General features: G+C 42.4%; 3 protein-coding genes across 8 annotated transcripts; 2 read left to right on the plus strand and 1 right to left on the minus strand.

Annotated features, from left to right (window-relative positions):
* The first annotated feature begins 440 nt into the window (after window positions 1-440).
* LOC110499467 (sphingomyelin synthase-related protein 1) lies at window positions 441-7,829 on the plus strand. 2 transcript variants are annotated; one of them, XM_036956333.1, is made up of 6 exons: window positions 441-622; window positions 2,994-3,573; window positions 4,760-4,855; window positions 5,238-5,355; window positions 6,273-6,423; window positions 6,669-7,829. In XM_036956333.1, exons 2-6 carry the CDS (start codon window positions 3,011-3,013, stop codon window positions 6,974-6,976), a joined length of 1,236 nt encoding a protein of 411 aa, XP_036812228.1. In that variant the 5' UTR covers window positions 441-622; window positions 2,994-3,010; the 3' UTR covers window positions 6,977-7,829. The 2 variants fall into 2 exon arrangements, with proteins under 2 accessions (XP_036812228.1, XP_036812227.1); XM_036956332.1 differs by lacking the exon at window positions 441-622 and adding an exon at window positions 658-908.
* A 5,156-nt stretch (window positions 7,830-12,985) lies between these two features.
* LOC110499468 (voltage-dependent anion-selective channel protein 2) lies at window positions 12,986-17,313 on the plus strand. The gene is made up of 9 exons (XM_021576606.2): window positions 12,986-13,135; window positions 13,983-14,054; window positions 14,448-14,497; window positions 14,596-14,748; window positions 14,827-14,879; window positions 15,083-15,310; window positions 15,563-15,713; window positions 15,939-15,996; window positions 16,091-17,313. Exons 2-9 carry the CDS (start codon window positions 13,988-13,990, stop codon window positions 16,180-16,182), a joined length of 852 nt encoding a protein of 283 aa, XP_021432281.1. The 5' UTR covers window positions 12,986-13,135; window positions 13,983-13,987; the 3' UTR covers window positions 16,183-17,313.
* A 154-nt stretch (window positions 17,314-17,467) lies between these two features.
* comtd1 (catechol-O-methyltransferase domain containing 1) lies at window positions 17,468-25,944 on the minus strand. Of its 5 annotated transcripts, XM_021575347.2 has the most exons (8): window positions 25,086-25,141; window positions 24,524-24,591; window positions 24,207-24,334; window positions 21,304-21,409; window positions 20,981-21,099; window positions 18,946-19,000; window positions 18,728-18,861; window positions 17,470-18,145 (listed from the first exon to the last, which is right to left on the minus strand). In XM_021575347.2, the coding sequence occupies exons 3-8, from the start codon at window positions 24,309-24,311 to the stop codon at window positions 17,993-17,995; spliced, it is 672 nt and encodes a 223-aa protein (XP_021431022.1). In that variant the 5' UTR covers window positions 24,312-24,334; window positions 24,524-24,591; window positions 25,086-25,141; the 3' UTR covers window positions 17,470-17,992.
* Window positions 25,945-25,980: the final 36 nt, after the last annotated feature.

Genomic DNA, 25,980 nt, shown 5'->3' on the forward strand with positions numbered 1-25,980 from the left:
AAGGTTAAGAGGGGTTAAAGGGTTAGGAGTAAAAAAAAGTTGTAAGTAGTTGCTAATTAGCTAAAATGCTAAAGTTTTCCGTGATGAGATTCAAACACCAAATACACAACCTTTGGGTTGCTTGACATATCTTTCTGTCTTATGTATACATATCAAACATAACATACTGTAGCAACCCGCACAGACAGCGAGCGGTGTGTTATGTGTTAGGCTATTAGTGGGTTGTGTTCTACTTACCAGTGTTCTTGGGTCCGACATGCCAATCAACCTGCTATCTGCCAATCACGGGAATGCCTGGAATGTTCTGATGCTGGGCATCTGGTGGTTGGCGGAGTGGCGTGGAGGGGATTGGGCAGGGGGAGGGAGCATTGGAAGTTAAGACCAGGTTTAGCCATTGTTCTCTCTCTTATGTCTGGGTTTCACAAGAGAAGGTCACGGTTGGCTTATCTTTCATTTATTTGGCGTGGGCTACAGCCAAACAGTAGCCTGTGTAAAGTTGGGTTAATAAACCGTCAATTCATAAACTCTGGATTTACATTTACTATGTTACGTCTAGATTCTGAGACCAGGCTGACATGACGTTAGGTTACTTCACTGGTCATGAACAATACATTGTTTCAGTGTGAGTACATGCTGTGCTGTCTTTGCATACCGATACTGTCATTTCACCAGTAGAGGTCAGTGTAGTGGCTATAAATTCAGCAATGAGCGACCCTCGACTCAGTACAAGAGAACTACCTGGTGCTCGGCTCCTTCCAGTGTTGTCAACCGCAAAGCGGACGAAATGATTTGCCTCAATCGTCTTATCACACTAAACGTAAATATAGTTTCGTCAGACTCATGTGAGATGCCGTATAGTCATTTTTTACTCTCCGCGGCAGCTCATTAAAAGTTGAGTCTGAATTCCGGTGAGTATTTTACTGTTATTATTGCTAACTAGCTAACATATCAGGCTAACGTTAGCATACCAGCAAGCTGATAACGTTATGACCGGAATGTACACGTTGTTGCTGATAGCTAATGTATTCTGAGCATTGAAATGTGTTTTTGTGTAGTTAACTATCCACACAGCAAGATAATTGGGCTTGTGATAGTATATATCAGTCAAATGTGTATGGCTAACTAGCTAGCTACTGTTAGCTAACTCTGCCTGGCCTGCTGGAGACAGACTGTTGACAGGCTGTTGCTAGAGATGTCACCACCCTTCTCTGTCTGTCTTGTTGTTTTTAGTATTAATGACCGACTGTGCTATTAGCACCTAATACTAGTTTTCTGTATTGCGTTTTAATGTTTTGCAAGGAGGTGAGTAGGGACATGACATGGGACAGTTTTTCTTGCCAGGGGACACTGACCTCTAAGTAGGCAGATTTTTAACTAGGCTTTATTACACAATTACTCGGTATATACAGAGGTTTGTCTGACAGTGTACTGTAGGCTAGACTTAACGTTAGTCCTTGGAAGTTTCGGCCGAAAACTGCTTTGAGTGACTACAATTTTAACCAGACTGGAAGAAATGGAGAAGATTGTCTTGAAACAGTGTGAAGTCAATGCCTCGTGTAGAAATATTGTATGCTAGACAGGGAACCAGACAGTATTGCTGAAATGTTGATTCAGTGAAAAATGGTGAATGCCTAGTTCCCTGTGGCTTGTGTAATTGCAGTGTTTTCTCTTTTGAAATGGTACTGGCTCCTCCAATCGATATGGGGACTTTGTCTATTCCACACACTGCATATTTTTTCATGTGATATGCATGTTACCTGTGACAGACTTAAAAAGCGACTGCCCTTTTTAAAAAGCTTTTCTCGTTTTGAAAATGGCCTATGTGGCATCGTTATGAGTTAGAAACATTTTATTCTAGTGTCAAAATGTACTACAAAGTGTAAAGTCAGTCTGGTCCAAAACAGAGATTTGCAAGATGATAGGGAAAAGAATGTTATGTCACGGAATAAAGGGTACAGTAAGTTTTTTTTTTTTCCCTTGTGTTTATTTCAATCCAGCTGGCAGCATCCAAGTAATGAATTCAGAGCGCAGCTGCACTCGACCCGATCCTTTTCATTTACATTTTAGTCATTTAGCGACTTACAGGAGCAATTAGGGTTAAGTGCCTTGCTCAAGGACACATCGACAGATCTTTCCCCCCCTCTCCACTTAGTCGATTCTATAGATGGGTTTGCTGAAGCTGCCACGAACCCCATGCTTCAATGGGACAGATGTCCGTGTTGTGATTCTGGATGGCCAAATAGCTAGCAACAATGACAAGAAACTGCCACGTGGGGAATGCTAAGGGGCTCGTTTTTTTTGAAACGTTTTTTTCTTCTTGATTCCTTGTTTTGACTATGCTAAAATGGCACACAAAAAAATTCGCTAACCAACAACTGTAACATGTATATTTGATAAACAAGTGCTCATTGTGCAGCTGTTTGTTGACGATGTTTATTGAATACAGTATAAACCAACCCGTCTGTTTTGTCCCATAGATGCGCACGCCGCATTCTTGTTGCTGAACAATGTAACCCGCATTGTTGGAGACCATCAGTAAATTGCATATGGGACAATATTTTAACAGTTCAATAGCTCCAAATTTCGATGACTTAACCTCAAATTAACTATACATTTTAGAAATTCCTATACAAATATTGAAAGCCTTTAATGAGACAACTAAAAGATGTGCGACATTAAAATATTTTCTTGTGTAATTTGAGGGTCCCGAACTATCCCCAGAGATGAGGTAACCAACTTTGCCAAGGTCAAACACCAGCCTGCTGAAGCTAATTGGTGAAATAACTTAACTCATCCCACCTGTGAGAGACCCACATCAAACCACACCCCAGACACAAACTCATGTTTGAATTCAGTCACGACCACTAGCATTTCTTAACGAATCAAATATAAAACGAGGTCAAATCAGGAATGCAGTCGCCCTTTTTAAGAGCATGTTTGATTTGGTTTTGGAGTCGAGATTAATCTTGTTGTTTTTTTGTTGTCTTCTACAGTTTAGAGTGAAGGGGAGATGTCTAGTAGCACCCAGCTGAGCATCCAGCATTGGACCACCAAGCACGTAGCCAAGTGGCTTAAGGACGAGGGCTTCTGCCACTATGTAGACCTGCTGTGCAACAAGCACCGTCTGGATGGCATGTCTTTACTCACCCTGAGTGAATACGACCTCCGCTCTCCCCCGCTGGAACTCAAGGTGCTGGGGGACATCAAGAGGCTGATGGTGTCCCTCCGCAAGCTGCAGAAACACAACCTGGACATCCTGGAGGAGCTGGGGGTCCCGTTCGACGGACACTCGCCTCAGGGTGGGGACTGGCACTGCAACGGAGACTCCAGTAGAGAGTGCGATAACTCTAACACAGACACAGCACCGGTTGGAGAGCAGTATCTTCAGTATAGGAATGGGAAGTACAAGCACGGAGGGAGCGGGAGGCTGGACCCCGAGTACTGGAAGACGGCGCTTAGTGCCATCTACGTGGTGTTTGTGTTCGGATTTACCTCCTTCGTCATGGTGATCGTGCACGAGAGGGTGCCGGACATGCGCACCTACCCGCCCTTGCCAGACATTTTCTTAGACAGGTGGGTTGATCATGCTGTTCCCCCACATCCTAAGCAATGTGTGTACATTTAGACTGACTTGATCTTGTGACTTCTCAGCAAGCACCGATTTTTAAACCTAACGGATGCTTTGGTGACGACATGTCACAAGGAACCAAATACGAGCAAACGGAATGAAACCGGGAGGAACTCATCTGAATTTCATTAATATAAACTCTTTTTTCATAGCAAAATGTTTTCCGTTTGGAGTAAATTCGCTTCCGTTGCAGAATGTATTCATTTAGTCTGTCTGATTAATGAATACAACCCTGACTAGGCTTCCAGAGCAACAGTGAAAGTTTGTCTTGATAATGAAGTTAAACATGATGGTGCACCTGCAGGGGGGGGGGGGGGGGGGGGATCAGGGGATCAGTCTGGATGGACATTGTGATACTTGCCCTACTTTCTGATAGCAACTGTCTATTATAAGCCTGACATGGTGTGTGTCCCAAATTGCTCCCATGAAGTGTACTACTACTCTGGGCCCTGCTTGAAAGTAGTGCACTATATAGGAATGTGGTGCCAATCGAGACGCAACTATTGCCTGTTCTGAATCTCGATAGCATGTCCTGCCATCAAGTGTTCTTGGATTGTCTGATCTTCTGTTCACAATGACTTCCAATTGGGACAGTAGATCTCGCTGTTCTGCCATAATGAATGTCTGGCTTGTTCTCACCGAGTGCTGAGTCTGACTTACTCATGGTGTGATAATGTGTCAGATTACTGTTGGTGAAATGACTAAACAGTAATTAGGCTAAATGTAGCTCCGTATGTTTATGGTCGAGCAGGACTAGAGGTTGACGTCGAGACGCGGCATAGTGTGAAATAGCAGAAAGGTTTAGCCTTTTGTGAGAACTTCATGCAGGTCTGTCAGGTATTATCCCAGTTGAGCTGGATGACGCTATGCATCCTTTACGTGGGATAGAAATCTACTAGGCTGTTTCGTTTGTTCCAGTCAAGTAATGTTGACTATAGGTTAATACTTTTCATTAGGTTATTAGCGATTAGGCTTGAGTGACACTTAAAAAAAAAAAGTGTCACTCAAAAAAAAAAAAAAAGACGAGGAAAAAAAAGAGGTTGGCTAAGCCTGGGAGAATAACCCACAGTGCTCCGTAGCAGACAGCTTGAAGATCAGCCTATAACCATTTTTCTTCTTTTTTTTTAACAGTGTACCTAGAATACCATGGGCCTTTGCCATGGCAGAGGCATGTGGAGTCATCTTGTGTAATATCTGGCTGCTAGTTCTGCTGCTGCACAAACACAGGTAGAGTACTGGTTACTGGTCCACGGGGAAACATGCACAGCCTAGACATTTTTTTTTTTTTTTTTTAAAGCTAGTATCTAGAATTTCTCCTCGACTAGAATAGAGGAATTATGTAGAATAGAAGTGTGTAGTCCAGCAGTTTTCAAGTTTCTCCTCCAAGGAACCTGTTTCATGTATTCAATCTATTCCAGAGCTAGCACACCTGATTCAACTAATCATTAGGCTTTTAACTACTTGAATCAGGTGAGCTAGTTTAAGGCTACAGCAAAAGTGTGAAACTTCTAAGGGTCCCTGAGGAGAGGTTTGAAAACCTTTTGGCCTAGTTATTGAAGTTGTGGTAGTACGTGCTATGTTAATGTGTGTAATGTTTGCTCTGCTGAAGGTCCATTCTACTGCGTCGGCTGTGCAGCCTCATGGGGACAGTGTTCATGCTGCGTTGCGTCACCATGTTTGTGACCTCCCTGTCAGTGCCAGGGCAGCACCTGCAGTGCTCAGGAAAGGTACCACCGCTCTACTAGCTAAATCAAAACTGTGTAGAAATTATGACGGAACTACATTTTAGTCTTTTCACTCTGTCCAGCTTGATAAGTCCTCTATAGTCACTTTTCATTCTGTCCAGCTTGATAAGTCCTCTATAGTCACTTTTCATTCTGTTCAGCTTGATAAGTCCTCTATAGTCACTTTTCATTCTGTTCAGCTTGATAAGTCCTCTATAGTCACTTTTCATTCTGTCCAGCTTGATAAGTCCTCTATAGTCACTTTTCATTCTGTCCAGCTTGATAAGTCCTCTATAGTCACTTTTCATTCTGTTCAGCTTGATAAGTCCTCTATAGTCACTTTTCATTCTGTTCAGCTTGATAAGTCCTCTATAGTCACTTTTCATTCTGTCCAGCTTGATAAGTCCTCTATAGTCACTTTTCATTCTGTCCAGCTTGATAAGTCCTCTATAGTCACTTTTCATTCTGTCCAGCTTGATAAGTCCTCTATAGTCACTTTTCATTCTGTCCAGCTTGATAAGTCCTCTATAGTCACTTTTCATTCTGTCCAGCTTGATAAGTCCTCTATAGTCACTTTTCATTCTGTCCAGCTTGATAAGTCCTCTATAGTCACTTTTCATTCTGTCCAGCTTGATAAGTCCTCTATAGTCACTTTTCATTCTGTCCAGCTTGATAAGTCCTCTATAGTCACTATTCATTCTGTCCAGCTTGCTAACAGTAATCAAAATGAAAGCTAGACAGTCAGAGAATCGCAAATTCTAAAAGTGATGGTTAAATTTTGACGCTGAGCAAATGTGACCAATTTTAAGTTTGGCCCTCTGGACCATCCCCCTGCTGTCCACATGCTATGGTTGGCAATTTACACTTCTCACAACAGGCTAGAATATCAATTGTGACTCTTTCCTTCTCTTTCCCCCTAGGTGTATGGTGATATGTGGGCCAAACTGCATCGAGCTCTGGTCATATGGAGTGGATTTGGAATGTCCCTCACAGGGGTCCATACATGTGGGGACTACATGTTCAGCGGTCACACGGTGGTCATCACCATGCTCAACTTCTTTGTGACAGAATGTAATTGTTCCATGTCATTTATTGTTACTGTCTCCTTGGTGCAAACCTATAAGATGTCATTGACTAGTGGGAAGAAGGTCTGTCCATCAGCTATAACTACATGAAGACCAGACCACTGACAGCTTTAAACTGTTGTTACAATCTACAGGATCACTTGAAGTTGTCATTCAATTCCTGATTGGAACAGAACTGAAAACCATCCTAACACACTGTTCAATGTTCTGCTTGTATGTGTTCACTAACAGACACCCCGCGGGGCTGGAACTTCATCCACACCTTGTCCTGGGTCCTGAACTTGTTTGGCATCTTCTTTATCCTGGCGGCCCATGAACACTATTCCATCGACGTCTTCATCGCCTTCTACATCACAACCAGGCTGTTCCTGTACTACCACACGCTGGCTAACACCAGGGCCTACCAGCAGAGTCGCAGGGCCCGCATCTGGTTCCCCATGTTCTCCTTCTTCGAATGCAACGTCAACGGGCCCGTGCCCAACGAGTACGGCTGGCCCTTCTCTAAACCCGCCGTGATCCGGAGCATGATTGGGTACTAGGCGGTAGCGTGCACGGGTCCGCGATGCAGCCACGGCGACGTTGATCTCTTCTAACACACTAACGCTGTTTACTCTGAGCCCCGTCGTGCTATTTTTGCTGCTGTGCTGCCTTCAAGGAGTGGCCAACTGTGGTTGTGTGATATTGACTTTATATTCCAATAGCTGCAGAGACTGCAAACTGAGATGGCTTTGTAGGATCCTATCGGTGCCACAGTGAGACAGGGTACGGGGAGACTTGATTTACTCCTATTCGGTGACTTAGTGGTTGGCTGGCGTTTGTCCCACGGCAGCCTGTTGAAAGGGATAAAACTAAGTGTGTGTCCAAAATGACACCCTACTCATTTTATAGTGCACTACTTTAGACCAGGGCTCTATGGCCTCTCGTCAAAAATAATGCACTACATAGGGAATAGGGTGCCATTTTGGATAAATGCTAAAGACTAGTCCTCTCATTTGAAAAGGGATTGAGATTTTTTGAAGATATTTCCCACACCTTTTGCCATGATCAATAACCAGGTTACAGATGTGATGTAAGTGCTTTAGTCAACTCCTCGTCTCTTGTTATGCCTTACTGTTTATGGCGTGACAGTGAACTCGACAGAGGAGTTGGCTACAGCACAAACTGACCTGCTACTGCCAGGCTAGCATTTCCACGCTTTTAACGCCTCTTAACTTGCAGTCTGGAGTGAATGTCGAAGGTAATAATAGCAAGCTAGAGGTTTGGGAGGAGAAACATGAAAGCAGAATTCTCAGGCAGCCTATTGTAACCAAAAATGTTTATTTTTTAAGTCCAATAGAATTTGTTAATCTAAAGTTCAACAGTATTATAGTAATAAATAAAAAAAAAGCTATTGTGTTCATTTAGATATCCTGAGAAATTAGGGTATATTGTGGTGTTCATCTGGACTTTGGCTCTAATACAGGTATGGCACACTTTTTTTTTTTTTTTTTTTTTAAAGCAATTTTCAAAATGTCACAGATACTGTTCCTGAATTTCTGTGTAAAAATATCTAAGTTCCAGATGTTGCGACAGGTAATTGTTACTTGTTTATCTTTATTACTTTAGGTAGTGTGAAAAGCTTCTGCATTCCTTCAGACACTACAGTGGGGTTTGGCTGTATTATTGAATTCGTCATGTTGACATGAACTACACGACATGACCAAAAGTATGTGGACACCTACTTGTCGAACATCTCATTCCAACATCATGGGTGTTAATATGGAGTTGGTCCCCGCCCCTTTGCTGCCATAACAGCCTCTGTTCTTCTGGGAAGGCTTTCCACTAGATGTTGGAACATTGCTGCTATAACAGCCTCTATTCTTCTAGGAAGGCTTTCCACTAGATGTTGGAACATTGCTGCTGGGACTTACTTCCATTCAGCCACAAGCATTAGAGGTCGGGCATTGATGTTAAGCAATTAAGCCGGGCTCGCCATTGGTGTTTCAATTCATCCCAAAGCTCTTCGATGTGGTTAAGGTCAGGGCTCTGTGTAGGCCAGTCGAGATCTTCCACACCGATCTCGACAAACCATTTCTATATGGACGTCACTTTGTGGACGGGGGGGGCAGTGTCATGCTGAAACAGGAAAGGGCCTTCCACAAACTGTTGCCACAAAGTTGGAAGAACAGAATTGTGTAGAATGTCATTGTATGCTGTCGCGTTAAGATTTCCCTTCACTGGAACTAAGAGGCCTAGCCCGAACCATGAAAAACAGCCCCAGACCTCAGTAGTGAGTGTTGCAACCGAGGACAGACTTCTTTTTTTATTTTTTATGTATGTGCTTCAGCACTCTGCGGTCCCGTTCTGTGCGCTTGTGTGGCCTACCACTTTTGCGGCTGAGCCGTTGTTGCTCCTAGATGTTTCCACTTCACAATAACCACTTACAGTTCACCAGGGCAGCTCTAGCAGGACAGAAATATAACGAACTGGCTTGTTGGGAAGGTGACATCTGAGCTCATCAATAAGGCCAGTCCACTGCCAATGTTTGACTATGGAGTTTGCGTGGCTGTGTTCGATTACATTTTTTTATACACCTGTCAGCAACGAGTGTGGCTGAAATGGCCGACTCCACTAAATTGAAGAGGTGTTCACATGCGCGCGTGTGTACAATGTATTTGGTTTCCTTTATAATATTTGTGTTCAGTTCTTACCTTTTTTTCCCGAACTACACCTTGTGCCGTAAACGGGGCTGTTACCAAGGAGATCGCAAAAAGCAGCCAAAACCAATGGAATGGAAAATGGTGAACAATCGTTTTTTTAAATATCATTCCATTTGCCAATAACTTTAGGTGTTTATAGTAACATTGTCTTTTTATAAGAAATGCATATCTCAGATGTTGCGTACTTGCTTGTAATTTAGTAAATGCCTATGCTTCGCGATAACATACGAGGATGTAAATCCTTATAAAATAATAGTTTTACTTCTTCCACAGATCCCTTGGTCTGTCTTAATTTATTTAATTTTGTATATGTCAATAGAATTGTTTTTGTTTTTATTAAATATTTGATATACATAAAGGATATTGCAATATACACTTGAACAGGAATATGTTTACAGTTGTGAGAAAATATATTTGTTTAAAACACAAATGTGCTTTTATGTATAAGGTTTATTTTCAGAATCACCCTCTCACCCAAATCATTAAAACCAACACAAACCCCCACCCCACACAGTCACTCAAAATCAGATCTGAAACGACCATTAATGGTATTGGTTACAACCCACTTTTGTAAGACAATTAAGTATTACTTTACTGGGCAAAGATGTCAGTTCAACATCTAATTTTTAAACGTATCCTACATTTGATTAAATTCACGTAAGTTAACAACTCAATGTAAAAAATATATATATATAGATTTGAACCATGTCATTGGATATAAGTGAAAAAAAGGAGACATTTTCCAAGTTATTTTTATGTTGAGAATCAGTTTTCCACCTTGCTTCATCATCACATTTGTTTCTACGTCATAGATTACGTCACATTTTTTGTAAGTTTATTTATGTTTATTCAACCGGTTTGTGTCCAGTGGGTTAAAGTCTCATCTCCATCCCATGTTTAATTTGGAATTTCAGCTGTGGAATAGTTACTAGATCCCTCTACATGCTATGAGTATTTTTATCCCCCCCCCCCCCCCTCCCCCCTAATAAAGTGATGCATTGAACTTCTGGCTTGACTAATGCCAGCTTGTCCTAACTGCAAAACTATAATTTGCTGCTAAGATGTTTTTTTTTTAGAGAGAGATGTACAGGAGAATTGTGGCTTTTCTCTTATGTATTTGTTCTTGTCACTTTTAACCCCCTATTAAAAAAAAGTGTTTCTAACCTTTATCACTGGTGTGGTTATAATGGTATGTTACATACCTCCAAGATGCAGTAATTAGCTACCATTTTGTAATGGAAATGTAGCAATCACACAAAGTGTGGTTGTATTGGGTAAATGGATTAATGTCTTTGCCATCATTAAACAGTTGACATCAATGATGTGACTTGGATGTGATTCTTCAGAGGAGAAGGGTTTGAGTGTAGTGTGACATTGTCCCTATATGCTGATCTTGTTGCAGTTTCCCTACAAATGTTTAAAGTTAGTATTTTAGGGAGGGGAAGCTGATCCTAAATCTTTAACTAGTCAAAAGTCACCCGTGAGCACTGTGGGCAAGAATGTAATTCAGTTAGCTACATGGTTAGAGGACATGGTGACACATCTGCACGGGATAGAGCCAGAGTGCAGTGGATTTAAGCGGATTCTGGGAATCGGCTCAGAGCTATCCTGAGCAGTTTACATATTGGAAATCCCGTCCAGTTGACGGCCATGGTTCCCACTGTGTCTGAGGTCCAGTGTCTAATCATGGATTTAACCTACTACTGAGTTTACATGCCAGGTCTGTCTGCTATGGAAAACCAGCATGTCTGTTCAGCCTTATCTTATTAGCTTAGTTAGTACCACTTCAGGTCAAAGTCCTCTGACGGTGCTGATTCAGTGTTTACTGTTTTTAGTTAGCTAGACCACCTGTTTCTGTTGTGACCACCAAAAGCTTTTTTCCAACCCATTCTTCTTCAACCACACTGCAGCCCTCCGCTAGCAGCACAGTGATCAGCTCCAGCAGATGTTTATTTCATCACAGCTCAGTTAGTGTAATTCCTTATCATGCAGAATTCTTCTAGTTAAGGTTTATTGAAGTGTTTCTGACAGCCCCTGTTATAGTTGCTAATCCAGATGTCAACAAAAATGCTAACCTCCTGAAACTGTACAGGTAAAAAAGATGACCGCTAGATATATTACCAGGATGTGTACTCTGAGCATGTGCTGACCAACTGGCAAGTGTCTTCACTGACATTTTCAACCTGTCCCTGACCGAGTCTATAATACCAACATGTTTCAAGCAGACCACCATAGTCCCTGTGCCCAAGAATACTAAGGTAACCTGCCAAAATGACTACCAACCTGTAGCACTCACGTCTGTAGCCATGAAGTGTTTTGAAAGGCTGGTCATGGCTCACGTCAACACCATTATCCCAGAAACCCTAGACCCACTCCAATTTGCATACCGCCCCAACAGATCCACAGGTGATGCAATTTCTATGGCACTCTACACTGCCCTTTCCCACCTGGACAAAAGGAATACCTTCGTGAGAATGCTATTCATTGATTACAGCTCAGTGTTCAACACCATAGTGCCCTCAAAGCTCATCACTAAGCTAAGGACCCTGGGACTAAACACCTCCCCCTGCAACTGGATCCTGGACTTCCTGAGGGGCTGCCCCGAGGTGTAAAGAGGAGGTAACAACACATCCGCCACGCTGATCCTCAACACGTGGGCCCCTCAGGGGTGTGTGCTCAGTCCCCTCCTGTACTCCCTGTTCACTCATGACTGCATGGCCAGGCACAACTCCAACACCAAGTTTGCCGATGACACAACAGTGGTAGGCCCGATCTCCGACAACGATGAGACCGCCTATACGGAGGAGGTCAGAGACCTGGCCATGTGGTGCCAGGATGACAAGCTTCCTCAACGTGATCAAGACAAAGGAGATGATTGTGGACTACAGGACCGAGCACGGCCCAATTCTCATCGATGGAGCAGGTTGAGTGCTTCAATTTCCTTGGTGTTCACATCACCAACAAACTATCATGTTCCAAACAAACCAAGACAGTCGTTAAGAGGGCGCGACAAAGCCTATTCCCCCTCAGGGGACTGAAAAGATTTGGCGTGGGTCCTCAGATCCTCAAAAAGTTCTACAGCTGTACTATCGAGAGCATCACTGCCTGGTTTGGAACTGCTCAGCTTCCGACCGCAAGGCACTACAGAAGGTAGTGAGTACAGCCCTGTACATCACTGGGGACAAGCTTCTAGGTGCAAAAGGCTTCTTAACAGCTTCTACCCCCCTAGACAAAATACTCCTGAACAACTAATCAAATTGCAACCCAGACTATTTGCATTGTCGTCCCCCACCCCCCCTTTTAAGCTGCTGCTACTCTGTTTATTATCTATGCATAGTCACCTACAACTCTACCTACATGTACATATTACCTCAATTATCTCGACGAACCTGTGCCCCCGCATATTGACCCCCTGTATAGCGCCTCTCCTCTTATTTTTACTGCTGCTCTGACATTTTTATTTTTTTACTTCTCTATTTTTTTTACTTAACGTATTTTTTCTTAACTGCATTGTTGGTTAAGGGCTTGATAGTGAGCATGTCACTCACTGTAAGGTCTACCTACACATGTTGTATTCGGCGCATGTGACAAATACAATTTGATTTGTGATTAGCTGACTGCTAGACCTATCGTGTTAGGTAAAGCACCGTGGTTTCTATGGTGATAAAGACATCTTTCAGTTGCCAGATACATTATTTGTAAAGACAATTGTATTAAGTAAATTAATACACAAATATTAAAGTGTTTCAGTCTTGTATTAACAAAATGATTAAATATGGACATAGAAATACTCAAAAAAACCCAGAACTCAGTCATCCTATTTTGATTTAGACAGGCGAAAAAACGAACACCTATATTTATAGGGTCCTGCGATCCTGGGGTCATGAGAGGTTGTTTTGCTTTCGCTGTTTCTCCTTCATCGCCCTCCAGCTGGATAGGACTGTCGCGACTCGGTGTTAGAAACTGCTTGAAAACAACGAACCAACGCAAAAAAATCCAGTAAGTAATTGCCATAGTTTTGTTTTCTTTCTAATTAGATACCTTGCTTGCCAGCTAACTAGCTAAACGTTAGCTAGGTAGGGGACATGGCCGGGATCCAGCGCTGAAAAATCTGTAGCCAGATAGCTACCAGTTACATGGATAGCTAACTAGCTAACGTTAGTCCATTGTCAAGGGTAAATACATGTCCCGATCTTTGACACATTAACTACAGTATAACTAATTACATTTTGACTTCGAGGTGGAAATATGATGTACCATTGCCTAGCTACGTCTTCTTATTGTCTAGTTCAAGTTGAGAGAACAGATTGCTGCTGTGAGCAAATCCCTGTCTGTGATGTTAATGGCTTGTTAACTTGCTCGCCGGCTTGCTATTTTTCTAACGGCTACTAGCTCGCTAACTTGACTTTCATTGAACCAGCCGCCAGTCACATTGATATTGCATATTGTAACGATCTACTGTAGCTAACTAGCTAGGCAAGCAATCAACTTGAGACTTGGCAGGGGCTTTTGACGTGCTAATATCGACGTCAAGATGGCTGCTGGCAGATAACCTTGTTCTTCAAAGCTTTACGTGTATAGAGATGGTTGTGTAGGCCTGGCTATATCCCTTATAATGTGTTCACAGTCCTACGAGAAGATGATCCGTACATTCCCTACTATCGGATCAGTTACTTGGTGGTGGAGTACACTGCTACTAGTCAATAAATGGCGAGCATGTTAGGATTATCCCTTTGTGGCAATACCATCTTTGTCCTACATTTGCTGCAATAGGCTACATGCGGAACTCGGTCAGTAGTACTATGATAGCATCATTTGTCATCTGCCATTTTCCTTCTTGTCACAGGTAGAATGGCTGTTCCTCCATCATATGGTGACCTTGGTAAATCTGCAAAGGACATCTTCAACAAAGGATACGGTAAATGTCTTTGAAACTGGTTGCTTTACCCCTGTAGGAATAATGAGCAGGACACTCATTAATGTAACAGGGGCATCTTCTGACAACTTAAACGTTCACATCACTTTCGTTTGGCCTCTCTTGAGCCCGTAAGGGAGGGTTTCCGTCAATGCACAGAACACATTTCACACTGACGTGACATTTTTACAAGGAAGTTAACGTAACACCCGGACATTCAATTTGTTCAAGACGCGTCACAATTGGGCCGACTGGATCAGTATTCTCCATGTAGTAGTCCATTTTAGCAAGTATTTTCACTGTTAAGTAGATGCTAATCAAAACGAGGTTAACGCCACTACCTTAATATGTAATGGAACGTGGTGTTCTGAATGTTATGGTTTGTTCTTTTATTAGGCTTTGGATTGGTGAAACTTGATGTCAAGACTAAGTCTTCAAGCGGAGTGGTGAGTTTTAGCTTTTCAATCCTACCAGGGTTACTGTACATTCTGGTCCTCCATAGCAAGATCTAGGCTTACTACGTCTTGTCATTGTTGTTATTTAGGAATTCAAAACCTCTGGCTCATCCAACACTGACACCAGCAAAGTCAATGGCAACCTGGAGACCAAGTACAAATGGGCTGAATACGGCCTGACGTTTACAGAGAAGTGGACCACCGACAACACTCTGGGGACTGAGATCACAGTTGAAGACCAGGTAGAGAGGAGAAACCAGTCTATACTGTCGTTTGTGAACTTTCTATTCAGTTATGCTTAGTTTTTTTTTCTTCCATAGATCACCAAAGGGCTGAAACTTACGTTTGACACCCAATTCTCACCAAATTCTGGGTAAGGTTTGTGGCTTTTTTAAATTTCAAGCACTACTAAATGTTTCTCATCAGTCTTTTGGAACCCTGAAATGGATAACCTTTATTGTGCACGTTCAGCACTGCGTAATCCACCACCCATCTTCCTTTATTGAAAATAATCAGTGATGACTGAAGACTGGTGTTTATTCGTCCTATTTTCCTCCTCTATTCTCCTTCTAACAGCAAGAAGAGCGGTAAGGTGAAGACTGCGTATAAGCGTGAATACGTCAACTTGGGCGTGGATGTGGACTTTGACTTTGCCGGCCCGGCCATCCATGGGGCGGCGGTGGCCGGATACGAGGGATGGCTGGCTGGCTACCAGATGACCTTCGACACGGCCAAGTCCAAAATGACCCAGAGCAACTTTGCTGTTGGCTACAAAACGGGAGATTTCCAGCTGCACACCAATGTGTAAGTTTCATATGGATTGTATTGTTGGAGGACTTGTGTAAGCTTCATATGGATTGTATTGTTGGAGGACTTGTGTCTCAGCAGTGAAGTGAAAAGTACTATGGTCTTAACAAGTTACATTCGATTTTAATAAGTTCTAGGTGGATTTGAGCGTTTCAGTTCATCTTTAATTGAGTTATTATTAAACATAAAAGAGCTCTTCATCAGACAATGATAACACAATGTATGGTCTGTTTATGTCCTATATCCCAGTAATGATGGCACAGAGTTTGGAGGGTCCATTTACCAGAAGGTGAATGACAAGCTGGAGACTGCTGTGAACCTGGCCTGGACAGCAGGCAGCAACAGCACGCGCTTTGGCATCGCTGCCAAGTATCAGCTGGACTCCAGTGCCTCCATATCTGTGAGTGCTGCTCTTTTGGTTGTCTTGTTTATCAGCCTGACGGCTGTTTAGTATTCAGAGTCGGGTTCTGCAGGATTAGTAGTTTATTCAATGGGAATGGGTTGTGTCAAATGAGATGTTTTAGGAAGTAACTGGAGAATAAAGTGACGTTCTTATACAATGCCAATAATTATCATAACCCGTTGTATTCCATTGTTAATTGTATGTGTTTGTTATATTTTCCAGGCTAAAGTTAACAATGCCAGCTTGGTGGGAGTGGGCTATACCCAGACGCTGCGACCAGGTAAGAACCGGCTCTCGCTACTTTGCAATAGCACTGCCGGCCATCACCAAAGTGGATTGTTGTAGCCAGGTTATTTATTTTTCCTGTTCTGCAGGTATGAAACTTGTCCTGTCTGCACTGGTGGATGGCAAGAGCATCAACGCCGGTGGCCACAAGCTGGGACTGGGCCTGGAGCTGGAGGCATAAGTATCTAGCTATCCTTTCTAGTGAAGTCTTCATGTTTTAATATTTGAGGGAATATTAGAAGAATTTGGCCTTATTTATTTCCAACCCAACAACCAGTAAGGGATGTCTCCAAAGGAAAGCGATGAATCTAATCTAAAACATCAACAACATAGCCCTCAGTTCTGTCAGTTAGATGGAACCCTGACCTATCAGCCACTGTCATTTCCTTTCAGTTGGTTTGTAGTCAGTCATCCTGTGTGTCCTATAAACAGTAGCCCAGTACTACTAAGCCTGTGATGTATTGGTTTGTAGTCAGTCATCCTGTGTGTCCTATAAACAGTAGCCCAGTACTACTAAGCCTGTGATGTATTGGTTTGTAGTCAGTCATCCTGTGTGTCCTATGAACAGTAGCCCAGTACTACTAAGCCTGTTATGTATTGGTTTGTAGTCAGTCATCCTGTGTGTCCTATGAACAGTAGCCCAGTACTACTAAGCCTGTTATGTATTCCTGTACCACTAGTGAAATACATCCTCCTTCTCAAAGATCGTGTTTATTCTGTATGTTTTACATTTGTTTCATTGGTTTGGCCCGGACAATCCAAGGAGGGTTATATTAAGATGTATACTTTGATTTAATTCTATATATAATAACAATGTTATTATGTGACAATCCTGAACTGTTGTTTTGCACACTAGAAAATTATATTATACCTTAATTTATATCCTTTCTTTCCCTGTTTCATTTGCACATAGAGTAGCCTTCGGTTAGCGACGCTTTGCCTGTTGTCAGGACGGCTCCTACTCAGAATGTTCATCGCGTATTCTAGAGACCTTAAACCTCTCTTCTATTGGGTGTTGATCTATTTAGCTAATATTCTTGAGGACGTATTAATTATGCTTACTGCTTCGCCACTCATTCTGCGGTCTTTCTGCAGGCTCATATGATCTTGACCTGTTTCCTAGTTGAACATGGTAATATAAATTGCAAGACATTTGCCAAATGGGATTTTCTGGGTGTCATTAGAAAGGAAAAAGGGAAAGTATTATAACTGAGTGACTCCTCCCCTTCCCCTAGCTGTGTATAAATGATATGACTGGGAAACCAAGTCCACTTGTCTGTCTACCTTTACAATAAAGTCTTTAAACAAGTCAGTCCTTTGTTCTTGGATAAGTCATGGCGCCTTCACACGGTTGGACAACCATGAAACTGTACACGACAAGTCACTTGTTTTACAGCTCAACCATAATGAACATTTAAAACAACCGTAAAAGTATGGCTCGCCTGAGTACAATAGTAAACATTACACATTACTTTGGTCCTTTCTAGGACCATCACGTTTTATTTAATCGCAGGGTTTGCTGTGAATTATCACAACTTCAGAATTTGCTCAAATTAAGGTGCGATTTAAGATTTTTCATTAAAAAAAAACAAGAATATTGACATCTTAATTTTGTCTAAAGTAACAGTTGGCAAAATGATGTAAATTGAGAAAGCAGACACTCGACTTGTTTTCAGTATATTTTTGAATGCCTTCAGACAATATATTAAAAAAAAAAAATGCACACAAAGTTACCTGATTAACTCTGACAGTCCTAGTTCTTTCATTTAAACCTTTTCAGGTCACATATATTAAAGGGCAGCATTACGCACGTGGATTTAATGACCTATAAACAACCATTTTAAAAGTCAGCACTTGGCAAGTACTATCTGATTATCGTAATGTAAAGCTACTTCTCAGTAATTGGGTACTACGGTTTACCACAGTACAGACCAGTGTTGGCCAATCTTCCATTTAGTACTATAGTTTTAAGACCTGTCTCCTACATAGTGTTAGAGTTTGAAGGCCAGTGTCACGCCGTCTCCCACGGTGAGCATGCTGATGTTGATCCTGACATCCCGGTACAACTTCTTGTTCAGCTTGTCAATGGCCTGGGTGTCAATGTCATCAGCTGCAGGGTTCACCACCTTCCCACTCCACAGAACCTAAAGCACAGAGCAGCATCAGCATTCTAATGTATGTATATATATGTATGTTACCATTTAAAAGTTTGGGGTAACTTACATGTCCTTGGCTTTTGAAAGAAAAGCCATAAAAAAGCCTAATAGAACCCACAAAGGCTGATGCTCCAGATACTCAATTGGTCTAAAGGCCAGTTGTATTGCTTCTTTAATCAGTGCAACAGTTTTCAGCTGTGCTAACATAATTGCAAAATAGTTTTCTAATAATCAATTAGCCTTTTAAAATGATAAACTTGGATTAGCTAACACAGGAGTGATGGTTGCTGATAATGGGCCTCTGGTCGCCTATGTAGATATTACATACAAAAATCAGCCGTTTCCAGCTACAGTAGTCATTTACCACATTAACAATGTCTACACTGTATTTCACTGAACAAAAAATGTGCTTTTCTTTCAAAAACAAGGACATTTCTAAGTGACCCCAAACTTTAGAACAGTAGTGTGTGTGTAATATATATATATATATCTATCTCTCTCTCTTTTGGTTGCTTATGGCTGTCCATGTGATTTTAGATTAGGCTTCAGTCCTCATATTGAAACACTCACATTATCAATGGCAATAATGCCTCCTTTCCTCACTAGCTGGAGGGATTTTTCATAGTAGTTGTCATAGTTTGCTTTGTCTGCATCGATGAAGACGAAGTCAAATGTCTCGGCCTCGCCATTGGCCAAGAGGTCATCTGAGGAAGAGTGAGTGAGTGTGAATACATTTGTTCATTGTCTTGTTTTGTAATGGATGTGTTATAAACATGTTATTACTATACCTAGAGTTTTCAATGCCGGCTGGATGCGTAGATCTATTTTATGTTCCACTCCAGCCTGCGAAGAAAGCACAGAAGTAGGCCTGGTGGTTGAGTTACGCATGACTTTCTGACAAGAAAAATGTTGTACTCTGTTTACAACGTCAACAAGAAGGGTCTTTTCTGGAAGGTGGTAGGTGAGTATTGATAAGAACTTCTGTTATCAGGTGAGACCGTTAGTAATGGATGCTCTGACATGCTCTCTCGACGACGGATCAGATTACATTCCCATCAATCTATCACACAATCGCAGCCAGTCTCTCAAAAGCTTGAATTGATTTTGAGGAGGGACTGTGAAAAAGCAAGTCTGAGAATATCAGCAGTGTGCTGTACAGCTACAGGTTCACAGCTATGGGATTAATGATGAATTTAAAGGTATTTTTTTCATAACATACAGAGTTTTGTGCTTGGTATCTTGGCTCCATAAAAACAACAACCATAACTAGCTGCACACCCATTGAGCTGCACACCCATCGAGCTGCACACCCATCGAGCTGCACACCCATCGAGCTGCACACCCATCGAGCTGCACACCCATCGTGCTGCACAACCATCGTGCTGCACACCCATCGAGCTGCAGCTAGTTCTTAGCCCAGTGAGACAGTTTATCTGATGCCATGCAAATGTTGTTTTTTTAATTGCACCTTTATTTAACCAGGTAGGCTAGTTGAGAACACCTTTATTTAACCAGGTAGGCCAGTTGAGAACACCTTTATTTAACCAGGTAGGCCAGTTGAGAACACCTTTATTTAACCAGGTAGACTAGTTGAGAACAAGTAGAGATACTGTGCAAGTAGAGACTCTGGAGTGCAAAATAAATAACAGTATGGGGATGAGGTAGTTGGATGAGCTATGTGCAGTGAACTGTGAGCTGCTCTGACAGCTGGTGCTTAAAGCTAGTGAGGGAGATATGAGTCTCCAGCTTCAGTGATTTTTGTAGTTTGTTCCAGTCATTGGCAGCAGAGAACTGGAAGGAAAGGCGGCCAAAGGGGGACTTGGCTTTGGGGATGACCAGTGAAATATACCTGCTGGAACGCGTGTTACGGGTGTGTGTTGCTATGGTGACCAGTGAGCTGAGATAAGGCGGGGCTTTTCCTAGCAAAGACTTAGATGACCTGGAGCCAGTGGGTTTGGCGACGAATATGAAGCGAGGGCCAGCCAGCGAGAGCATACAGGTCGCATTGGTGGGTAGTATATGGCACTGTGATATACTACATCCAATTTGTGGAGCCAGTGGGTTTGGCGACGAATATGAAGCGAGGGCCAGCCAGCGAGAGCATACAGGTCGCATTGGTGGGTAGTATATGGCACTGTGATATACTACATCCAATTTGTGGAGTAGAGTGTTGGAGGTTATTTTATAAATGACATCACCGAAGTCGAGGATCGGTAGGATAGTCAGTTTTACGAGGGTATGTTTGGCAGCATGAGTGAAGGATGCTTTGTTTGCGAAATAGGAAGCTGATTCTCGATTTAACTTTGGATTGGAGATGCTTAATGTTAGTCTGGAAGTAGAGTTTACAGTCTAACCAGATACCTAGGTGTTTGTAGTTGTCCATATATTCTAAGTCAGAACCGTCCAGAGTAGTGATGCTGGAAGGGCGGGCAGGTGTGGGCAGCGATTGGTTGAAGAGCATGCATTTAGTTTTACTTGCAAATGTAGCTTGAGTACCAGTCTGTTTGTTTCCTCATGCCAACTATTACCATCATGTCAACTATAACCAGCACAAACAGATCTGGGACCAGGCTAATGTGAATATAATAGTTTCCGAATGTAATTTGTTACCTGGGGATCTTGACAAGGCTAGTGGAGCTATCCCTTACAAATACACCCATGTCTGGCCTGCACACGCCAGAATCACTACAATGGTGTGAAAGATGACATATAGTCAATCAAATGATTCTGCTCGCTGAAATGCCTGTCTAAAAAGAGTTACGTCAACAGTAGGTCACGTAGCACTGGTGTGTCAGAGAAAGCAAACGTAAATCCACATGTCACCTCTTTCCAGAAGGGTTTGCCGATGTTGGGGTATTCGTCTTTGATGTCACAGGCCACCATCTTCCCGTCGTCTGGCAGAACCAGCGCTATGCTCAGAGTGTTGTACCCTGTGTATACTCCTACAGGGAAGACAAATAAAATGAGTATTATGAGACTCGTATACAGTAAATGTTTTACATAAAAACCAGTATTTGTTTTTGCGAGCCAATATGGACTAGAATTACACTGTTATTGGTGGTAAAAGCAACATGAAATAAAATCCCACAGAAACTAGTGAGAAGAGATTATTACGTGATAAAGAGTATAATGTGAATAACGTTTACCGATTTCTATAGCTTTCTTGGTTTTGATGAGTCTTGCCAGGTTAGCCATCAGCTGAGACTGCTCAGCGGCAACCATGATGAAGTTCCAGGAATCATCCATAGTCCTCTTGAAGATAAAACAGAAGAAAGGAGATGTTCATTTTTTGTTTTTCTCCAGAAATAGAAAAGTTAACATGATAAACAGCCTGTTTACTAAGTGTACATTCATATTTACAAGTCTCAGACCCAGACACTTGTGAACAGAGAGTGTGCGCTCAGTCCCCTCCTGTACTCCCTGTTCACTCATGACTGCATGGCTAAGCACGACTCCAACACCATCATTAAGTTTGCCGATGACACAACAGTGGTAGGCCTGGTCACCGACAACGATGAGACAGCCTATAGGGAGGAGGTCAGAGACCTGGCAGTGTGGTGCACGGACAACAACCTTTCCTTCAACGTGATCAAGACAAAGGAAATGATTGTGGACTACAGGAAAAGTAGGACCGAGTTGCCCCCATTCTCACCGACAGGTCTGTAGTGGCGCAGGTTGAGAGCTTCAAGTTCCTTGTTGTCCACATCACCAACAAACTATCATGGTCCAAACACACCACGACAGTGGTGAAGAGAGCACGACAAAACCTATTCCCCCTCAGGAGACGGAAAAAATGTGGCATTGGTCCTCCGATCCTCAAAAGTTCTACAGTTGCACTATCGAGAGCATCCTGATTTGTTGCATCACTGCCTGGTATGGCAACTGCTTCGCCTTCGACCGCAAGGCACTACAGAGGATAGTGTGTACGGCCCAGTACATCACCGTGGCCAAGCTTCCTGCCATCCAGGACCTCTATACCAGGCAATGTCAGAGGAAGGTTCTAAAAATTGTCATAGACTGTTCTCTCTGCTACTGCGCGATACCGGAGCGCCAAGTCTAGGTCCAAAAGGCTTCTTAACAGCTTCTACCCCCCAAGCCATAAGACTCATGAACAGCTAATCAAATGGCTACCCAGACTATTTGCATTGTGCAGTCGCAAAAACCATCAAGCGCTATGATGAAACTGGCTCTCATGAGGACCGCTACAGGAAAGGAAGACCCAGAGTTAACTCTACTGCAGAGGATAAGTTCATTACAGTTACCAGCCTCGGAAATTGCAGCCCAAATAAATGCATCACTGAGTTCAAGTAACAGACACATCTCAACATCAACTGTTCAGAGGAGAATGGTGGAATCAGGCCTTCATGGTCAATTTGCTGCAACGAAACCACTACTGAAGGACACCTATAATAAGAAGAGGGCCAAAACACACAAGCAATGGACAATAGACCGGTGGAAATCTGTCCTTTGGTCTGATGAGTCCAAATATGAGATTTTTGGTTCCAACCGCCGTGTCCCCGCAGAATAGGTGAACGGATGATCTCTGCATGTGTAGTCCCCACCATGAAGCATGGAGGAGGTGTGATGGTATTTGTTAGTGACACTGTCTGTGATTTATGTAGAATTCAAGGAACAGTTAACCAGCATGGCTACAACAGCATTCTACACCGATACGCCATCCCATCTGATTTGTGCTTAGAGGGACTATCATTTGTTTTTCAACAGGACAATGACCCAAAGCACCTCCAGGCTGTGTAAGGGCTTTTAAATATATATATAATTTTAATTATTATTTTACCCCTTTTTCGTGGTATCCAATTGGTAGTAGTTACTGTCTTGTCTCATCGCTGCTACTCGGGAGAGGCGAAGGTACGAGAGCCATGCGTCCTCCGAAACACAACCAAACCAACCCGCACTGCTTCTTGACACAACGCACAACCCACCCGGAAGCCAACCGCACCAATGTGTCGGAGGAAACACCTAGCGACCTGGTCAGCGTGCAGTGCGCCCAGCCCGCCACAGGAGTGTGATGAGACAAGGATATCCCTGCCGGCCAAACCCTCCCTAACCCGGACGACGCTGGGCCAATTGTGCATCACCCCATGGGCCTCCCGATCCTAGCCGGCTGCAGCAGAGCCTGGGCTCGAACCCAGAATCTCTGGTGGCACACTGCGCCACCCGGGAGGCCCGTGTAAGGGATTATTAACCAAGAAGGATGGAGTGCTGCATCAGATGACCTGGCCTCCACAATCACCTGACTTCAACCCAATTGAGATGGTTTGGGATGAGTTGGACCGCAAAATGAAGGAAAAGCAGGCAACAAGTGCTCAGCATATGTGGGAACTCCTTCAAGACTGTTGGAAAAGCATTCCTCATGAAACTGGTTGAGAGAATGCCAAGAGTGTGCAAAGCTGTTATCAAGGAAAAGGGTGGCGACTTTGAAGAATCTCAAATATAAAATATATTTTTGATTTGTTTAACACTTTTTTTGTTACTACATGATTCCATGTGTTATTTCATAGTTTATGCTTTCACTAATACTCTACAATGTAGAACATAGTTTTTTTTTAAATAAAGAAAAATCCTTGAATGAGTAGGTGTCCAAACTTTTGACTGGTACTGTACATATTGCATCAATTACCTCAACTAACCTGTGCCCCCACACATTGACTCTGTACCTGTACCCCCTATATATAGCATCACTCCTGTTATTTTATTGTTGCTCTTTAATTATTTGTTATTTGTCTATTTTCTTATTTTCCTTTTTTTTACCCTTCAGTTTATTTTTGTAAATACTTTCTTAACACTTATTTTTCTTAAAACTTCATGGTTGGTTAAGGGCTTGTAAGTAAACATTTCACTGTAAAGTGTTGTTGTATTCGGCGCATGTGACATATAAAATTAGATTTGATGTGATTTGTACAATATAACAAATGGTGCCCCCTTGTGGCAAAAGGCAGACACTATGGACTTTGGACAGTTTCTACTGTTTGGCAAATATATGAACATATTTGATAATGAAGACATGTGTAAATCCGGACCTTCTTACCAGTCTGAGTTTTTTCAGGGCCGGATGCTCCCTCATTGAATGATTGAGGACATACTGCATCAAAGGGTTATCTTTTGCCCCAGAGTGACTCTTGAAGATGTCCATGGAAAATGTGGATCTTCTTTTGCCTGGAGGGAGCAATCATGTGAAATGATGAGTAATCTCAAGATGGCTATAGGGTACAGATACTGTGGTTTAAGTGTTTGATAATTTAACAATAATGGGAAACAATACACGATGACTCTCTCTGTCATATTTGACTGTTCAACGTCATCTTGACATGTGATGAAATTTATATTGATTCTAACCCCCCCTACCAATGTAATAACCAGCCACAAAGACAACTCCAAGTGTAGCCGAGCCGATCAATGCTTCTCTGGACACACTGTGAAAAGACATTGTAACAATGTTTCTCCTCGCTTAAACATTGACCGATCAAGGACTTCTTACCGTGTAACAAGTTCTTTCCTTGTTTGCTATACGTAACCGCGAAGCTGTAATATAGTGGCGCACCCTAAATATAATGCATACACATGAACGGACAATACATTCACATTGCGCTTATATTACAATGTTCTAGGTCAAATTAATAATAGGCGCGTGCACGTGACCGCTCATGTGCTAAAACCACCCCAAACGGCTGTAATGCCCATAACCACAAGCGGTCTGCAATTTAACACCATTTTACTCTGAGCAAGATACTGTTGAATTGTTAACTTGTCATCCTAATCCATTCAGACACTGATATTTTGTACCATTATATCTTATGGCTGCAAAATTATCAGAATCATTTGTACAAAGTTCCTCATCAACATGAACAAATAACCCGATCTTCACATGACGGAGCACCAAAAGTAATGCGTACAGTAACCTACTTACCGCGTAGAAAGATATTAAATCGACGAGCTATGAAACTGCGTGGTGCCAGTTATGTTGTACCGTTTTGTGATTCACTGTATAAAAATGGCCTCTGAACAGGGAGGGATGGAGGGAGGGTCTCTGATCCCTGATTCATGAATAATTATTTTAACACTTGCTTCACCAAATCTAGATAATGCCATTGCTTTATCATGTGCTCATAACCATGGTAGTTTTGCACAAAGACCTAGCTGTGTGGTGCGTCACCAGACACACCGTAATAGTTGCCAAAGTGTGAGGCTTCTGTGTCTCTGTAAAGTTTTGTATTGTATTACGACAGTTCCCCCTATCCCATTCCATTTCTGGTTTGTGGAACATACAGTAGTACCATGGACCCTGCTGTTACAGAAACAACAACAGTGTCCTAGAACACTTAGAGAATGTGGATCATTGGTTGTCATCACAACACAGAGGAGAACAAGGACAGTCGGTTTGAACAGTGTGTTTATTTTGAACTCGATGTAAAACTCGTCTGACAATAGTTCCAGTAGGAATATGTGAATAGGTCTTGTCCAAAACATTAGCCCTATAGCGTATTTGCATGGCCATGTCTAAAAAAAAAAATAATATCATTCTAGACTACTATAATTTTGCAATGTCATTGTTGAATTGCAAATTCTATAATCTTAATGACTACAGTCAGTGTCCCGGGTATGTAGTATTTACTTTTCTACCACAGCACAGTCGGAAACCATGGACTGTTATTTACCCTTTGATGTCATTTCAGATATCTTACGAGGGTAATGACACGGTCACCCTCCAGTTGATTCTGTTTCGCAGAAAATCCAGGTCAACCCTACTATTACCCCCGTGTTCATCTGGGCTGTTTGTGACTGCCTGTGAAATATATCGTTAG

The sequence above is a fragment of the Oncorhynchus mykiss genome, chromosome 20, assembly GCF_013265735.2.
Source record: "Oncorhynchus mykiss isolate Arlee chromosome 20, USDA_OmykA_1.1, whole genome shotgun sequence".
NCBI lineage: Eukaryota > Metazoa > Chordata > Actinopteri > Salmoniformes > Salmonidae > Oncorhynchus > Oncorhynchus mykiss.

Excerpts from the sequence above, each read along its gene's own strand:
- LOC110499468 (XM_021576606.2), top strand. The coding sequence starts at position 13,988 with ATGGCTGTTCCTCCATCATATGGTGACCTTGGTAAATCTGCAAAGGAC. Across the intron at positions 14,498-14,595 it reads CTAAGTCTTCAAGCGGAGTG|GAATTCAAAACCTCTGGCTC; the intron begins GTGAGTTTTAGC and ends GTTGTTATTTAG. Across the intron at positions 14,749-14,826 it reads AGATCACAGTTGAAGACCAG|ATCACCAAAGGGCTGAAACT; the intron begins GTAGAGAGGAGA and ends TTTCTTCCATAG.
- comtd1 (XM_021575345.2), bottom strand. The coding sequence starts at position 24,605 with ATGTCTTTTCACAGTGTGTCCAGAGAAGCATTGATCGGCTCGGCTACA. Across the intron at positions 24,335-24,523 it reads TGTGGCTGGTTATTACATTG|GCAAAAGAAGATCCACATTT; the intron begins GTAGGGGGGGTT and ends TGCTCCCTCCAG. Across the intron at positions 18,146-18,727 it reads GCATTATTGCCATTGATAAT|GTTCTGTGGAGTGGGAAGGT; the intron begins GTGAGTGTTTCA and ends TCTGTGCTTTAG.
- LOC110499467 (XM_036956333.1), top strand. The coding sequence starts at position 3,011 with ATGTCTAGTAGCACCCAGCTGAGCATCCAGCATTGGACCACCAAGCAC. Across the intron at positions 3,574-4,759 it reads CCAGACATTTTCTTAGACAG|TGTACCTAGAATACCATGGG; the intron begins GTGGGTTGATCA and ends TTTTTTTAACAG. Across the intron at positions 6,424-6,668 it reads CAACTTCTTTGTGACAGAAT|ACACCCCGCGGGGCTGGAAC; the intron begins GTAATTGTTCCA and ends GTTCACTAACAG.